Source organism: Castanea sativa, chromosome 1 (genome assembly GCF_040712315.1).
Source record: "Castanea sativa cultivar Marrone di Chiusa Pesio chromosome 1, ASM4071231v1".
NCBI classification, from domain to species: Eukaryota; Viridiplantae; Streptophyta; class Magnoliopsida; order Fagales; family Fagaceae; genus Castanea; species Castanea sativa.
In genome coordinates this window covers 53,288,313-53,307,154 of record NC_134013.1, presented here as the reverse complement: position 1 = coordinate 53,307,154, position 18,842 = coordinate 53,288,313, and the positions used below count along the sequence as shown (strand labels likewise).

At 37.0% G+C, this 18,842-nt stretch overlaps 1 protein-coding gene and 1 long non-coding RNA gene across 5 annotated transcripts in view; one reads left to right on the top strand and one right to left on the bottom strand.

Annotated features, from left to right (window-relative positions):
- Positions 1-703: 703 nt before the first annotated feature.
- On the top strand, positions 704-1,958 carry LOC142622059 (uncharacterized). The gene is made up of 2 exons (XR_012841864.1): positions 704-965; positions 1,084-1,958. It is a non-coding gene; the product is annotated as an uncharacterized LOC142622059 (long non-coding RNA).
- Positions 1,959-2,772: 814 nt separating this feature from the next.
- Positions 2,773-18,842, bottom strand: part of LOC142638161 (uncharacterized) — a 52,075-nt gene continuing 36,005 nt past the window's right edge. For 2 of the 4 annotated variants that reach the window (XM_075812168.1, XM_075812177.1), the window contains 4 exons: positions 16,364-16,472; positions 13,622-13,684; positions 3,703-3,762; positions 2,773-3,121 (listed from right to left, as the gene is read on the bottom strand). In XM_075812168.1, the coding sequence (XP_075668283.1) occupies positions 2,930-3,121; positions 3,703-3,762; positions 13,622-13,684; positions 16,364-16,472 (424 nt within the window). In that variant the 3' untranslated portion in view covers positions 2,773-2,929. Of the gene's footprint in view, positions 3,122-3,702; positions 3,763-13,621; positions 13,685-16,356; positions 16,473-18,842 lie in introns of all 4 variants that reach the window. The other 2 variants (XR_012844986.1, XM_075812185.1) reach the window with 2 other exon arrangements.

The following is an 18,842-nucleotide window of genomic DNA, read 5'->3' as shown; positions in this document are numbered from 1 at the left end:
CATCTTTTATGTAGTTTGGAGCTTTATACTCTAATTTGCCCAAGAGGGCAGAAACATGTAATATAAGCAAAGCATGAAGCAACGTTTGTGGACCACAGAACAATCAATAAGTATGCTGTGTTTTCATAACCAATCAAATTGCGGACACCATTTCATTATGTACTTGTGGTACCCAACGAATATGATTTTGATGGATCAATTTTGTGTACTGAAGTATTTATAGAAGTTCCTTCCCTAAAAGTAAAAGACAATACATCGGTTTTCATCCCATGTGATTTCTGCAGGGAAAAAAAGTACATAAAATATTTGTGCTAAATATTACTTCAAGGGTAGTGATTATCACACTTTCTATTGCACACATTAACTTCTTTGATTTTCGTTAAATTATTACACGCTTTATTACACACACTAGCTTATTTGATTTTTGTTAAAAGTATAAAATTATGTTTCAATGGAAATCAAAGGAGTGTGTGTGCAACAGGGTGTAACAAGATTTAACCTTAATGAACTTCTTACACCATTTTGAAATGCTCTTTTTGTTTATTCTATGACAACATTTTTATTCCACCCATTAACCAGACACACCCACAACAAAAAGAAAAATCCTTATGGACTATATAACAGTGACTGTGTCCAATAGTGATTGTCACATACTCTTTCCTAATAATGATTCATATGATTTTATCAGACACAGTTTAGTTCACTCACCTTATCATGTAAACCTCTCTGTAAAGGACAGCATAAGAGCTGGCTTGCAGCACAAGATGGCCACACAAATATCCAGGGCAAAGAAACAATTTAATACAAAGCCAACGACCAAACCAAAATCCAATATTGCAATTGATCATCAGCTTAGGGAGGCTCGTGGCATACAGGCTGTAAGACTAACTACCGGTACACGCTTTTCCGGTCGTCTTCTATCCCTGAAAACTCTTGCATCCACCACATCTTCCATTGTACCACAAGTAATTGCATGCCTTGGCCAAAACCTTTTCACTTTCTTTTTCTTTTTCTTTTTCTTCATTCCACCAGTGTCGACATTATCTAATAGTTTCACGTTTTCTTGATGAACATTATCTCCAGCTAGGAACCTTGTATAAAAATTGTTCCCACTAGATCCTACAAGACAATCCAATTGTCTAGAAATGCTCTCAACTTCAAAGGCATCAAGAAGAGAATTACTGGTATGGATTGAACTATGTGCACTACTTGATCTTGATCCCTCCATGGCTTCTTCGGCTATTCTCATGGCCTCTAGCCTGTATCGTGAAGACCCGGGAGCTTGACGACTCCTTGTAATATCAAATTCGCGCATGTTCTTCCCCTCTGATCCTGATCCATGTTGGTACCACGCCCATGCAGCCGCCTTTACTACCGCCAATTCATCGGTGCTGCCTCTAGTCTTTTTCCTCTGCATGAACGGATTCATGTGAAAAAATGTAGATAGCATGAGAGACTTTGGGATACAGGAGGATTTGTAATGTGTGGGAAACTAATGTTCCACGCTATGAAGGTACAAAGTTGGTGATTCCTTTACCGTAGTAGTTGTGTATCATATGTCAAGAAAGGTATTTCATCTGATGGGCTGTTTTGTTTGGCTGCAATTTGGTCCCTTTCGTGTGTTGTCAGAATTGATTAACATCATTTAATTGAAATGGGCAATTTAGCCCACTTGAACCTTGGGGTTAGGTGGAAGTTGGGGGATCCTATGAGGACTAGTTTGTTGTTCTATGTCGTGTAATATTTTCACCCGTTTACATTGAGGACGATTTACTCTGTTGGAAAACGTCCTTATCAGGGACTTAGGTGAGAAGGGCTTTTTAGCCCCACACTGCCCTACACACTAGAACCATTTCTAAGTTAGTACGGCAGGCCATTACTTATGTATGCTTATAATCACAGTCCCTATATCATAGTCGATGATGTAGCTTACAAGTTGAAATGACATTGACCTTTGATGTTCTTGGGTTTTTGCATGTACCTGAGTAACCTAACAAGAAAACAGTATTATTTAATTTCTTCTTACTTTCACAGATAAACAAAAGAAAAAGGATTATTTCTTGAGGCTGACTTGTATTCAATTCACCACATTAAAGTAGGTGGTCCGGCCGTAACGGCAATACGGACTTTGAGTCGTTTCCAGCATGCAATTCTTTTAAAGCCTAGGCTATTCCTTGACCCCAATCATGTTTTGTTAAATTCTACAAGACCATTTGGAGGATAAGGTTAAGGTGATTTGCATTTGTACATGTTTTCTTTTAATTCTGAGGATTCGTGGCACATTTGTATTCAATAATTTTGAGGATTATAGCCACCATTTAGCCAATATCCATGAAACACATACACGGAACCACCTTGCTCAGTTAACGGATTTTTATAGAAAAATTCCTGGAAACAATAGACAAAAACTATTAATTATTTTTGTTTTGTAAGTACAAATGTTTGAGATAAGATACAATCTTAATAATTTTATCTTTTATCCATAGAACAGAATTGGAAGTGCAATTCCAATCATACAGCATAAGGTCGTCTATCGTTGGTTCTGCAATTCTGCAACATGATTACTATAGTTGCATGCAACAAGGATGTGTTTACAATACTTATCAAAAAAAATTTAAAAACCGAAAAAAATATAAATATTTATATTTATAAGTTAGCATATAAAATAACAATTTCTTGCTGGCCTTATTGCAAGAATCCCGTGTACTTCACACCAAAATCCCACTTTGCTGATAGGAGGGCATGGGCTACTCTGATTTATTGACAAAGGAATTTCTAAAATTCTTCCTTTTTTTCCTTTTCTTTTTCCTTTTAAAAGTTATGAAGACAAAAGAGAGTTAATAAAATTATGCAAAGAAACATTTGTGTATGGCAGGTGGCATAAGTGCTGTAACTGCTGCTGCTACTGCAACAAAATCCAGCACCCAGCTTAGTTTTTATGTTTCCTATAAGGAGAAATTTCAACTTCCAGATGCTTGATTTCATCTTCCAGCTCTTGTAAAGTTTCCCCTTTTAATCTTTGTGTCCCTACAGTACTGCTATAGCTTATCAAGCGTTTCAAACAGGAAAGATACTGGCCCTTCACTTCAGGAAAGTCAGAAATCAACCTCTCAGCTCCAAACTGCACAAAAACATGTGCAAACCTTAGCTTTTTGCTGTATTCATCCATAAATCAAGCCAGTACTTTGATGATGTAAACAGATAATCACAGATTTCTATCAAAATGTGAACACTTCAGGTGACTAAATTGGAGCAAAAATATCTGCAAAATTACCGACTTCATCATAAATTACTGGAGTAGTTCGTACAAAATTGCATGACTCTAATACTCATAATTAGTTGATAGAAAAATCTAAATGCAAGAAGTCATTATGTTCCAGAAAGGAGAAAAAAACAATTAAATAGTCTGAATAATGAAAAAAATGTGTGCAAGTATTCTCCCTTCAAGGCATACCCATTTCATGGACCACCAAATACTACAACTCTCCCGTCTAGCAAAAGGATAGACAAAAAATTATGCAACCTCACTGGGAAAAAACATTACTTTATAGCAACATACACGCTCAGAAGAATAAAGAAATGATTGAAAATTTGAAACAGCCAAGCAAGACATAATAAACATCTTTCACAAGCAAAAATGGTCAAATTAAATTAGGAAGTACCACCCAAAGTATTGCAAAATGTCAGAAAGTCCGGTTGTACCTCTCTGTAAGCAGAAATGCATTGGAAAAGTGCTCTCTCAGCTTCAACAGGTGAGCGCTCCTATTTCATAACAAAAACATAATATTGGTTTAGCCAATTGGGATAAATTACATAAAAAAGAACATTAATATTAAGATGTTGGTAGAAAATCATTTGAAAGGAGCAGAAAATTGGTCTCACTCAAAAGCATTACCAAATTAATTATTTTACACTTGAATCACCTCCTGTTTCCAAACTTTAATGATCACAAAACCAAAAATCAAATAAAATAATTGATTATAACAGTCTGATTCAGTTTAAGGTCATCAAGCATTTCATTTTTGGCTGAATTGCAAATTTGCAATAAACATGAATCCAAAGGGGGAAAAAATCTTAATGAACAATGTCTTAACATCGGACTGCTTAAAGAACCAAAAAGTCAAAAGGTTCAAGGTTTTGAAGTCGAGCTGGGGTTTGACCAAAGTTTTTACTACGATGATGTCATAATTAATTTAATATTACCTAAAATACAAATAAATAAAATAAATTTGTAAAGGTAGTAACTTTTTATTAAAAATATCTATAGAAATTCAAATAATTTTCAAACATATTTTCATAACTTATGTAAGAAATACAAAAGATAATAAAGCATAAAAAAATAATGTCAAGACTGTAATTAATCCATTAGATAGGGCTAATTACAATAAAATGACACAATGAAAAACTATAAATATATTAGTTAATTGTAATAATTAATAAGAAATTTTATTTATTGCTACTGGTATGGACCATATTGATTAGCAATTTTTGAACTTCTTTCTCCCTCAATGAATCTAATCCGTTTCAATTGAAAAAATATAATATTTTTGCAGTTCAGTTTATAACGAAAGAGATGTAGCCAAGTGGTTTGGCTCTAAAGTCTTAAGCTAATATTTGGGACATGTACAAGGGCTTGAAACTTCACAGCCGAATTTAACTAATTTTTCTGAAGAGATAAGCCACAATTAACTATTTCACAGCTGCAATTAACTAACCTTCTTTGGGCCAGTTTGAGGTTAACCTGGTCCAAGTAGGCAGTCTGGTTTGGGTTTTCCAAAACGTGATAATGACATGTATGGAAAGTTTTGAGAATAATATATTAAACAAAAAAAAATTGGTCATCAACATATTTGGAGTTTGAGTTGAAGGAAGATTTGGTCCTATTTGCTTTCTGAATTTGAACTTGGAGGATATATGTCTGACATTATAGGAATAGTAAAACAACATTTGGAACCTTCACTTCTTGGATCCACCCAATTTATCTGCTGTAAGGAGCTTATTTTCTTGCAGGAAGTAACAAAGATATGAAGCATGGATAAGTACAAGAGTAATAAAAGGTGAAAGCACAGCTCTGTAAGATCCAGCCTGCCTGTCACAATAAGGATTCAGCTGTACTATCTAAAACGAAACACAAAGCAAAATGAAGGTGCAAGAAGGTTATCCGCAGACACTTTATAGTAGAGGAAGGAGCTTATCCAGTGGGCCAATCAAAATTTGAGGATGATATTCTGCAATTGTATATTATGATGTGCTCTTACCCAAAACAATAATATGTGCTTCAAGGTTACTTGAAGAGTCTGTTCGGTTGGAGGAGTGGAAAAGTAGAAGAATGGAAAATTGTGGGAGAATGGAAAAGTGGGAAGATGGAAAATATTTTAGTTTTCCCTCTTGTGTGTTTGGTTGGAGGGGTGGAAAAGTGGGAGGGTGGAAAACTCTTTTGTTCGGTTGAAGAGAAAAATGGAAGGATGGAAAATGTAATTTATATAGATTAACTATTATACCCTTGTTATACAATATGTAAGAAATAGATTTATTTGTACTCATTACATAATATCAAATTTATCACATCATATATATAAATTTTTATTATTATTTTTATTATTATAATGTAAAAATTAGATTAAAAATTAGATTAAGTCACATTAAAAAAAAAAAAAAAGAGAGAACGTTGGTTGAAAAAAAAAAGAGAATGTTCAGGTCCTGAACGTTGACAAAAAAAAAAAAAAAAATTCAGGTCCTGAATGTTGAAAAACAAAGAAGAACGTTCAGGTCCTGAACATTGGGGAAAAAAAGAAAAAAACGTTGGGGAGAGGACCAGTTTTCTCCCCAACGTTTTCCTCCCAATTTGGGAGGAAAATATGTGGGCCCGGGAGGAAAATTTTCCTTCCGGGTTTTCCACGCTTCGTATTTTTTCTTTCCACCCTATTTTCCTCCCTTTGTTTTCCATCCCCCTATTTTCACTCCAAACCAACGGGGCCGAAGGGATTTTAGGGTTGAAGGTGAACCTTGCCAAATCATAAAATATAAAGGTTATTGGTGTTCTAAAAGCATGAGTGAGACTGTGAGAGCATCAAACTTCATATGTCAGAGTTACAGATTGGGCCTCTTTCAAAAGTTAGGTAAGACCTGACAAAGATTTTGCATCTTATCCTAAGGTAGGAAATCAACATTAACCAGAGTCAACTTGCCAGCTTCTGGTCTTCCATCCTGTGTCTTTTTAGATTCCCTTCCACACTCACCAAGAAAAATAAAAGCTTATGAGAAATTTTCTCTGGGCAGGGAAGGAGGATTGCAAATATAATTTGACAAATCCAGAACAAATAATCGTTTGAAGGTGGTATAAAAAGTAACGATTACATAATCCATATATTCACACTACTAATGGTTGTGGCCTACGGAGAGAATTAATTATAGGCATGTGGTCTCAATAAGTAGTAAAAATTGGTGCAAAGGTTTGGAATGGAAATAAGATCATATTTGGGGAAGATGCTCAGTGTGGTGACATACCCTAAAAAAGATATATGGGAAAGTCCAAGATCAGAAGATGTCAACTATGGAAGAGTAACTGGATATGGCATGTGCGGAATTATAGGAGTCAATGGCCCATCAACAAAATAGATATATTTTCAAGAAAATTTTATCTCCTACCATCCTATCATAACTCAACCTAGTGAAACAATAATCTTCAAAATTCACTTGGAAGGCTCCGGTTCCAACAATTACAGTGTTCTTGGTGTTCAGCTAAACTATTACAGTGTCCAAACATCTAATTCCAGGGCATTTGATAAGGTACTGGGGTACCTCAGGGCCTTGATGGCAATAAGGCTCTGGGGCAGATAGCTTCACATTGGCATTTTTCAAACAGTGCTGGGGAGGAAGAAGATGTTATGCTATTTTTTTTTTTCCAGTTTTATAACAATTGTTAGTTTGAGAAGTCCATAAATGCCACATTTACAACGTTAATTTCAACCCAAAAAAAAAAGGTGGAACTGTAAATTACAGCAACAGTATCATTTTTTTCATAAGGCAAATCCCTACAACTTGGACACCTTGTGGCTGCAGCTGCTGGACAATTTTTGGGCTTCTCAGTAGGTTCTACACCTAGTTCTTCGATGATGGTGTCCACCTTTGCGGATGACAATCTTATTTTTGTGATGCTAACCCTAATCAGTTAACTACTTTGAGGGAGATTCTGACTAGATTTGAGAAGGTTTCAGGTTTAAGGATTAATTTGGGGAAATCAGAGTTGGTACCAGTTGGAGAGGTACATAATCTGGATGTGTTGGTGGGGCTGTTGGGTTGTAGGCATTCTTCCCTTCCTTTAAAATATCTAGGACTTCCTTTGGGCGCTAAATTCAAGGTGTCAATCTCAAATCTTATATTAGAGAAGATGGAACGAAGGCTAGTAGGTTGGAAGAGGCTTTATTTATCAAAGGGGGTAAGGTTACTCTTATTAAAAGTACTCTCTCCTCTTTACCTACTTATTTCCTTTCCATTCTCCCTATACCTAGGAAGGTTGCCAATTGCATGGAGAAATAACCAAGAGATTTTCTTTGAAGTGGTATTAGTGGTGATTCTAAGTTACACCTGCTGATATGGGCTAAGGTTTGTAAGCCAATGCAGGTTAGAGGGCTAGGTATTAGACGATTGAGGAGTTTTAACTCTGCCTTGTTGGGCAAATGGTTATGGAGATATGGTTTAGAGACAGATGCGCTATGGAGGAGGGTTATTGAGGCGAAATATGGGAATGTTTGGGGTGGTTGATGCAAGAAAAAGTTGACTAGGACGTTTGAGGACATGGAAAGCTCAGACGACCAACTTTTGGCCTCTCTTAGTGGCACTCTGTTTGATTGGTCTAGGGCTTGGGGATTCACCTCTAGTGATTCTCTCCCTATGTTTCTTAGTTCTCTTTTGTGTTCTTAGTTTATTCTCCTCTTTTTTCTTTTTTCTCTTTCTCTTCCCTGTGTACTTATCTCTCTGCCTTATGTCTTTTGCATAAGGTAGTGTTTTTTGAATGCACATATTTTTACCTATCAAAAAAAAAAAAAAAAAGTTGACTAGTGCGTATGGTGATAGCCTTTGGAGGTTTATTATAAGTGGCTGGTTGAACTTCTCTAAACTACTACAATATGATGTACTAGAGTGAAGTTTTGGAAGCATGTGTCGTGTGGAAATTATACCCCCAAAGAGGCTTTTCCATAACTTTACCGTCTAAGTAGGGCAAGGGACTCTTCAGTGGCAGAGGTTATATGTTGGTCTGGTAGAAGGAATCATTGAAATTTTCAACTTTGTTGTTCACCACAGGATTGGGAGGAAGACTATTTTGATTGGTTTATGGTCATTGTTTACTCTTAAAAGTGAAGGAGGTTGGCCCTGACAAGGTTTGTTGGAAGTCAGCAAGGAGTACAGGTTTTGAGGTTAAAGGTTTTTATCTCTCTTTTTACCTTCCTACTCTTTTTTTCCCTTGGAGGTTGGTGTGGCAATCGATGGTGCCTCCAAGGGTGGCTTTCTTTTCATGGTCGGCTTCTTTAGGTAAGATTCTTACATCTGATAACCTTCGCAAAAGGCATATTATTGTTCTTGAATGGTGTTACATGTGTAAGAAGTGTGGGGAGTTAGTGGATCATCTTCTGCTTCATTGTCCCATAGCATTTGAGTTGTGGTCTTTGGTGTTTTGTTTGTTTGGACTTCATTGGGTTATGCCTTATAAGGTAATTGAGTTGTTTGAGTCTCGAAAGGCATCGTAATATAGATTTTTGGAGACTTGTGCCGCATTACTTGATGTGGTGTATTTGAAGTGAAAGAAATGCTAGATGCTTTGAGGAATGTGAGCGGTCCTTGCTAGAGATTAAGTATTTTTTCTTACATACTCTCATTGTATGAAGTGTGGCTCTATCGCATTTTTCTTGTTTGCCCTTCCTGTTTTACTTGATCACTGTAATTTTGTTCCTTGATTTGTGCCCCCACAGTACATCCCAATGTTCTCGGGTTGGCTACTTTTTCTTAATAAAATTTTTCGTTACCTATCAACAAAAAAATAAATAAATAAAAAATCCTTTGTTTCAAGGGAATTTCATGCCTGAGAGTAAATCAAAGAAAAAGTGAGCTAGCTCCAAATTGGTACTGAAACTGATGTGTCACATCTGTAGCCTCTTTGTTCGGTTGCAAGGTTGGATGCCTTCCTATGAACTGTCTAGGATTACTTTTGGGTTATCCTTTTAAGCCACGGCTATTTGGAATAAAGAAGGTAGAAAGCAGGCTTGCTGGTTGGAAGAAGATATACCTATTGAAGAGAGGACAACTAACTTTAATAAGTTTAATCACAAGTATGTCACTATACTTACCCACCTAATTTAACTCTTTCACAATGACAATTCAGGTTGCACATACTGGAAAAATTACAAAGACATTTTTTGTGGGAAAGAGCAGGGTATGCTCCTACGTTTTCATTAGGTGAATTGGGGGTGATGTGTTCCCTGTTAAGTGAAGGTGGTTTGGGTATTCACAAGTCGAGAAATTTTAATCCAGCACTTCTTGAAAAGTGACCATGAAGATTTGGGGAAGAGAAGGATCACTTGTGATGACATGTTATTTTACAAAATATGGGGAAGCATCAGTAACCATTTGTACTGGATCCTCCTCTTTTATGAAGATCTGGTCAATGAAGGTGGTGCGAGATTCTCATGAGGTAAGCCTTTGGAAGAGTAATGTAGAGGCGGGTGGGATTCCTCCTCTAGGCATGTTACTTTTGTGTGTATGTGTGTAGGAGAATGGCAGTTTTTGGTATGAAATATGGTGTGGAGACTCTTGTCTTAAAGACCATTTCCCTTATTTGTTAGATTTGGAATCAAACAAAAATTATCTAATTTACCCACTTATTTTCTATCTCTATTTTCTCTTCCTGCAGCTGTGGCTAACCGAATTGAGAAACTACTGAGACATTTCTTATGGGGTGGCATTGGAGATGAACCAAAATTCCATTTAGTTAAATGGGCTACTGTCTGCAGTCCCATTACTTCGGGTGGCTTGGGGATAAGGAAGATAAGATTTAATGAAGCTTTGCTTGGAAAGTGGCTATGGAGATTTGAGATGGAGAGGGTTGCCCTTTGGAGGCAAGTGATAGAGGTAAAATATGGCTGTGAATGGGGTGGCTGGTGTACTAGGCCTGTTAATGGTCCATATGGTGTTGGCTTGTGGAAAAATATAAGTCAGGGATGGCCGTCTTTTTCTCGCCACATTCTATATGATATTGGGGATGGGTCAAGGGTGAAATTCTGGCAAGATCATTGGTGTGGTGAGACTTCCCTTGTAGTCAGCTATCTGGAATTGTATAAATTTTGCCGAGACAAGGAGGCTAGTGTGGTTGAGCTTATGAAGCTTGATAATGAAGTCCTTTTTTGGGATGTAAGTTTCTTTAGTGGTGTGCATGCTCGGGAATCTGAGGCATTGGCCGGTTTCATGGATACCATTTATGGTGCTTCGGTGAACGGGTTTGGTGAGGATAACATGTGTTGGAAACTTGATAGAGAGAAGGGCTTCCTAGTTAAGGATTATCATAGTCTCTTAGTGGACTCTAATGACTATTGCTTTCCTTAGAAAAGTATTTGGAAACAGAAAATTCCTTCTCGAGTTGCTTTCTTTGTTTGGACTGCTATTTTGGGAAAGTGCTTAACAATTGACAATTTATGAAAAAGGAAGGTTTGGATATTGGATTGGTGCTACATGTGCAAGTGCAGTGGTGAATCGGTTGATCATATTTTTCTTCATTATCCGGTTGCAATGGATATGTGAGCTATGGTGTTTGAATTGTTTAGAGTGAGTTGGGTTATGCCGCAATCTGTAGTGGGGCTTTTAGCATGTTGGCAAGGCAGATTTGGTTGTCATCGAAATGGGTATATATGGATGATTGTTCCCCATTGCTTACTGTAGTGTCTTTGGAGAGAGAGAAATCGCAGGTGCTTTGAAGATAAGGAGAGATCAATCTCAGACTTGAAGATATTTTTCTGTAGAACCTTAATGGATTGGTTGGCTGCTTTGCGGAGCCAATCATTTCTATCTTTTCTTGATTTCTTAGACTCTTGTAATTTTTGTTCTTAATTGTTTAACTCCTGTACACCCCCTGTGTACTAGGGTGTTCCCCTTATTTGATATCAATAAACGTCTTACTTATCAAAAAAAAAAAAAAGAGCCTTAGCAGCACCATGTTTAGGTGGAATGGGTGAGGAATGGTGACAGTATAGTGAGCCACTGGAATTCTCAGTTCATGAGACAAGTTCAGGATTGGAAAATGGAGTTAGTGGAGAATTTCTTTGGTTTATAATTTCCCAACTACTCAAGGTGATGATCGAATTTACTGGATTTTGACTAAGTGTGGAATATTTCAAGTTAAATTGTATTATGATGTCAGGTGTTCAAGGGATGTTCCTTTCACTTGGCAAAGAATTTGAGGAACTAGAGTGATTTGTAAGTCACTTTCTTCACATGGACAGCAACCCTAGATAAAATCTTGACTATTGACAATTTGCATAAGCAACATGTTATGAATTTGGACTGGTAATGTATGCGTAAGAATAGTGAAGAGATGGAGGAAATCTATGGTTTCATTGTTCTATGGCTAGAGAGTTGTGGCCATTTGCGTTTGCTTTATTTGGAGTTTCATTGGTTATGCCAAATACAATTGTGCATATATTGGCTAGTTGGCAAGGAAGGTTCCCAATGCATAGGGGTGTAAGAGCTTGGAAGGCTACTCCTTTATTCAGCTTGTGGACTACATCGTGAGAAAGAATTAGCAGGACTTTTGACATTGTTGAGCTTGAACACCCATATTCACGTTATCAAATAGTCCATGTTACGATCATTATATGATTGGATGAATGCCTTAGGCAACATTCTCACTGTATCTTTTGTAGATTTCAGATATTTGTTAAATTTCAAATCATAATTGGTAAGGATTAGTGGGTTATACATCCTGTGCAATCTAACTTGTCCTTTGATCAATAAATTATTTTTATTAAAAAAAATTATTTTTGTGCTTCTTTTGTAGTAGATTCAGGATCTGGTGGCTCTCTTAGAGAGTTGTTGCTAGCAGAAATTTTTCAATAAGTACAATTTTGGGAGGGAACTTTTCTGGAAATAGTCCTCTTCTAAAGAAAGAAACAGCTCGCCAAGTGTCTTATAGCTCAACGGCATAGCTTATTTTCCTTTACTAGGAAAATCAAGGTTCAAATCCCCCCACCCTCGTTGTAACTATTGAATTATCAAAGGAAAAAAAGAAAAAGAAAAAGAAAAGAGAGAGGGGGAGAGAAAGAAACAGAACTCTTCACAGAAAAGCAGTTAAATCAGGGCTCCTAATTCCTAAAATTCACTAATTACTTATGATCAGTAGACAAAAGCTGTTAAAACTTTACAACTTGCGCTCCGTTTGTTTCAATGTAAAATATTTGCAAATGTAAAATATTTTACATGTAAATTGTTTTCAGTAAAATATTTTCATTTTACCGTGTTTGATTGTCAGCATCAAAATATAATGGAATTTTTTTTTTTCATATTTCTCAAAACTCACTAGGTGCACAAACCACCCCACCTACCACCCAAAACTCCACATCAGATGAAAAAAGCAGCCACCAAAACACCACCAGCCACCAAACCCCCTCAACAATTCAAAAACAGCCACCAAAACACCACAAACCATTCAAAAAACAGCCATCAAAATTGCCAATAACCACCAAACCACCACCAACCAGCCAAAAGACAACCACCATCAACCAAAAATCTAAACCAGGGAGCCAAGAAAAACCTCCATAAACCCAGATCAGAAACCCCAAAAAAAACACCCAAGAAAAGCCTCCACAAACCCAGCAGAGGTAAGATCAGGTAGCAACTAAAACCATCTTCAGGTCATAACCACAGTTACCATAGGCATCTATAATGATCATTGCCAAGCAATAGTCCATATAAAATTTTGATTTTCTAAAAACAAGGTGTCCAAAGAAAACTTCAACCACAGAGGCATTTCCTTAGGCTTAAAGATTCTCCGAAGTTCTCTGTACTAAAGCATTGATTGAAGGTAGGGGCTTAAGACATGAAAATGTCCTTTAAGAATAAGCAAATTTTGGGCAGTGACTTGAACAATTCAAGTAAGATCGAAGGACAAGCCATCAAGTATATTAATTCCACTGGCTCATACCATCGGAGTTCCCGTCGGACCCAAGGGCTGTGTGAGAGAGAAGAGAAGATGGGTTAGTAGCATCGGTCAGTGGGTGGGTGATGGTCAGTGGGTGGGTGATGGTCAGTGGGTAGGCGTGATCAGTGGGTGGGCGTCAGTCAGTGGCGTTGGTCAGTGAGTGAGAGAGCTGAGAGATGGAGAGAGGGAGGAGAACTGAGAAAGTAAGATGGGGAGAAAATGATAGTGTCGGGAGTGAGAGGGGAGAAAGAAAGTGTAAAATGTTTTACCAATTTTTCAAGCGTAAAATATTTTACAGTTTATGCCTTTATTTTTTCCTTTGACTGAAAGTATTTTACATTTGACTAATTATTTTCCTGTAAAACAAACACTATAAGATATGAAAATGTTTTCTTGAAAATATTTTACATCAAAACAAACTGAGCGTTGATTACTAACCCGAGACTCTTGTAACTCTTGCTTGGTAATCTCTAGATGGCCAAGAGCATCAAGTGATTGCAACTGCAAGCAGAACTATGAATTCATCAATTTCAAATTGGAATACATCTAGCAACCATATAAAATATTTTTTTCTTGATAAGTGCGTCTAGAAGCCATACAAGATAAGGTCACAAGTTAGAACCAACATATATGAAGCACACAAGAACACAGGCTTAATTTTGTTTTAAGTTTTATCCTTTTTTTTTTATTCTAGATTGTTTACTATTAGTGGGACTTCATAAATCACTTTCACTAGCATCAGATCCAAAAGTAATTGTGAAACAGGTGTAACCATGGGGTTCGGGGGGGATGTTCCCCTTGAAACAAAGGTAGGCAAGTAATCCATAAGAAGGTTGCTACAGATGTGTGAATAGACTTGGAAGGGAATGAAGTGGCAAATCGGTATTGGGCATGAACACTATCACAAGGATAAGCAAAGGCCATCTAGTTCAGCAGGTAAACTGGTGCCAACACCAGGTACAGACCCTGGCCGTGTGTGTTTACAGGCATTGACAAAAAAGGACAGCCCACTCAGTGGCTTTTATGGCTAGATGATGAAGGATTGATTGAGTTCAGAATATATGCTGATTACTTTTTATTTTTATTTTTACCATTTTTAATGTGATTGATTATGAGCTTAATTATCTCCGTATCTGATGTAATTAATCCGTTTGGGAATGGTTTATCTATCTTTTTGCTTAAATACTTTGTTGAAAGTGTACTAAAGTATACTTGTATTTTGAAAAGGTAAGAAAAAATGAGGTTTTAAAAAGCTGTACATAAAAGCTAAAAGCAAAAAAACCTAGTTTATAAGCCAATGCAAAACGGACACTAAATCAATTGATTATGGATTACTTTCATTATGTTGTGTAATTCTAGAAGCCCTACTTAAAAGTCTCCAAGGAAATATTGTTGGGCACATTGATTTTGATTAATGAAATGAATTGAAAATTTTCCCAGCTTGGTGGTGATTCCAGCCAGCTATATAGGTTGGGCGGATTCACCCTTGATACCAGTAGTCCTTTGGAGGGATGCTTCCTAGGATTCTTGTCAGGCATCAAAAGGCATTCGACCTAGTGTTCCCATGTTCAACCTTTGCAGAAAGATCTTGAACAGCTCTTACTAGGGTTTCTAGGGTTTGCTCCATAACAGAAAGTGACTAGGAAATAGACAACATCAAACTACTACCCAAATGCATGCAAAGGTTGTGCTAAATGCAGATGCAAGTGAGATTAATATAATAAACTTTCGACATAAAATAAAGGATAATTGGCTTGAAATTGATGTAGACAGTCAAACAAAATACTAAGGTATTTCATATTTAATTTTGCCACCTCCTGTTTCCAGCTTTGGAGTGATTTTGAGAAGAATTGATATTCAACCAAATGACTCAAGGTTTCATAATTAATATATTAAAAAAGATCTGTAGTACAAGAAGAGATCTCCATGGTTCTGCCTCCAGTTGCTACCATTTAACAGAATACCCCAGTACTGAATTCAGAACAGAAAGCTTTCTGGACCATAACAATAATAATAGAAACTTCAGGGTATGAAGGAATCAAAATCAAGTTTCCTAAAATTAGTTGTGGATGCTGATGTTAAGTACACCATATCCCTTTCTGTTATATTTACTCTGGTGCAGTATTTGATAGTATCTTTAGAGCTTCATGTAAAATGCAACTCTGCACCAAATATTGGTTCTGGGTTTTGATTTGAATGAGGAAGAAGCCAGAGGATGGATAACATACATACATACATGCTCTGTGATATTGAATGTTGGGCTGTTAAAAGCAACATATTCATCAAATAAGTGTAGCTAAAATGAGAATGTTAAGATAAAGAAGTGGAAATACATGAAAAGATACAATTCAGAATGAGGAAATTCGCCTAAAGATAGGGGTGACCCCTATTGACGAAAAGATGGAAAGATGGAGTGACAGTCACTTAACATGGTTTGAACATATTTAGAAGGGAGCGATTAATGCACCAGTTAGAAAGAGTGAGTTGATTCAAGTTGTGGGAACAAAATAAGGTAGAGGAAAAAAATAAAAAATAACATTAGTTGTAGTAAAAAATGATGAGAGATTACAGATTGTCCCGAAAGCTTAAGCTATTAAGAAGTTGTGAATTTTATCCTTTAACCATAATTCTAACACTCTCCCTCATGTGTGGACCTAAACTCCCCCTTAATAAATAGGCTCCAAAATGTGGGATTTTTTAACATTTTAAATAGGAGGCAAAGTAGAAATAAGGATTGAACATGGGACCTCCTGCTCTAATACCATGAGAAATTACTGATTGCTCCAAAAGCTTAAGCAGTTAAGAAATGGTGAAATTTATCCCTTGACCATAATTCTAACAAGGACGTGTCAATTAAGAAAGTAACAATGTATAACTTATGGAATAGAATGGTAGAAAAGAATACATGTGGCGATCCCAACTAATCTATTGAGGATCCATCATCAACCTTAAAATATTTGGGATTAAGGGTCGGTTGTTGTTGTTGTTACTTTGATGGCAGTAAGAATGAAAAATGTTAAAATCATTAAAAACAAGAGTTTCAGTTGACATGAGTATAAGATTATTATCAAATACAGCTTCTGACCACTAATCAAGAAGATAAAAAGGAGCATCTTGTCAAAACTAGAATTTCGATGAGAAACAGATATCTCAATAAAGAAAAGGAAACTAACCACTGACCAGTATGAGTAATGCCACACGGCCATCCCTCCTTGTTTCTCCAGGTGCACCAGAACCTTTCGTGATGACTTTCTGTTTAATCAATTTATCCAAAACTCGTTGTGCAATCCTATCATGGAAAAAGAACTGTATGACTGGTCTGAAAGGATCTACAAAACAGAAAAAGGGAATCTAGGAAAAATAAAATTAGAGCGAATTGACCAGATTTGCGCATTTTGTTTGTCAAGGAAATTTTGAAAAATTAAAATCAATAATAATAAAAAGCATGCAAACCAATAATAGCTGTGTTTTATAAAATAAAAAAAGAAAAGAAAGAGTGAAACATGCTGGACAAAACATGGAGGCTTGTCATGTGTGTGTGTGTGTTATGGAGAAAATTACAATACAATAAAAGTGTTAGAAGCCAAAATAAGAAAATCTGGACAATCTGGGTGCAACTTCCAATCGGCAGTCCAAAGCCACATATCAGCACTTCCATTTGCATCAGAAGTGCCAATCGTCACCAGCTCATTCAACGGGGCACATTTTTTCTAGGGAAGCTTCCTCCAGCTGGCATGGACAAGTTAGCACCTTGACTGACCAAGTTAGAGCTCAGATTGCAGCTTATCAAGAGTTAGAAGTAATAGAGCACTTTTGTAATAGTTATAGAGTTGGAAATACTAGCACATGCATAAATGAGTTGGAAAACATTATTTTTTCAGGGTCAGTTTATGGCCTCATTTAACCAAGAAAGCACAGACACGGCAATTTGACTGCTGTGCCCGTGTCGTACAGGTACGGGACACGGCATACACATACAACACGGCTGCATGTGTGTCCTTCCCTTTTTTTATTAATAGTTGGACATAGCCAGGACACGGCTAGGACACAGACGGGACACGGCAAGGAGGGGGAAAAAGGGTTACAATCCTAATCTGATCTCTTCTTCTTCTTCTTCTCACGCCGATCTTCTTCTTCTTCTGGGTTTTTTTTTTTTAATTAAGAAATAAATAATAAGTGGTGAAAATAGATGGTGAGTTTCGCATTTTGGCCAGTTTATTTTTACTTTCTTTTTTTTGTGAGCCTTCCACGTGATAATATTTAATAGGGGAGCAGAAAGTTTCAGCTTTATTTGAACCATCTCCACTCCTATTTTTAAGTAATTATCATCTACAACATACTCCTTTTATTGAATAATACACACACACACATATATATATAATTAATTAATATACATATCCATGTCATACCGTGTTCTACTTTTTAAAAAATTGTCGTGTCGCCATACCGTATCTGTACCCGTAATTGAACCCGTACCCGTATCCATGCAGGTGTTTCCCAACATTTAACACATGTTAAAATGTAATTAGACATCTTTAAATGGCAATTGGGCTTTGCAATGTATATAAGCTCTCATGTAAGCCCTAATTAATGCATTTTTCACCCTCTCTCTCTTAATATCTCTCTCCCTCAAGTTTTGGCTCCTTCTTCTCTTGGAGGCAGAGCTCCCTCAAAGTAGCCATTAAGCATTGCCTCCCATCCCCTAAATCCCACATCCACAATCAACTTCATCATCCACTAATTCCCTCACACCTGAAAACCCTAATCTTGATTTCATACCAACCCTAACCCTTTTTTTTTATATAGATAATCAGGAAATTTTTATAAAAGATAGAAAAAAGAGTAATACAAGAAGTTCATGATGATGAACAGCAAGCAGAAAAAGGTACAAACAGCACAACAAACATAGAGAAATCAGGAAACTAAGCTAAAGGAGGACAAAAACTCAGAGAGAGAAGAGCGATCAGTGAAACCCCAACAACGAGACCACTCAAAAAGACTACGATGGCATAAAATCTTTAACTCATCAAACATCTTCCCTTTGTCCTCAAAGGATCGACGATTTCAATCCAACCACACAATCCACATTAAGCACCCCGGAACCAAGTTCCAAATGTCCGAGTTGTGTTTCCCAAACCACTGATGCCAGCAAGATAACAAACCCGCCACCGAACCTGGCATCACCCAAAGAATACCAAAGGCCTGAAGCATAGAAGACCAAAGAGAGTGGGTAACAGGACAATGAAGAAGAAGGTGATTAACCGACTCACCATCACAGCAACACATAAAACACCTATTAGCCAAAGGGCGGCCCTTTAGCATTATATTATCCAAAGTAAGGATCCGACCATAAGCAACAATCCACAGAAAGAACGCTACGCGCTTAGGAATCTTTGGTTTCCAAACACGCTTCCAAGGAAACAAAGAATTCGAGGCACCCAGGATCGCATGGTAGTAAGACCGAGTGTCAAACTTACCATCCCCTTTTAACCGCCAGTGAAGAGTATCCCTCCTATTACCCTGAGGAATACGAGTATGGATAAGCTGAAGGAGAGAATACGAAGCAGCCAACTCCCAATCTTCAAAGGCTCTATAAAACCTTAAATTCCACACTCTAACAGTGCCCTCTTCTGGAGTCCACAAAACCTCAGAGATACAA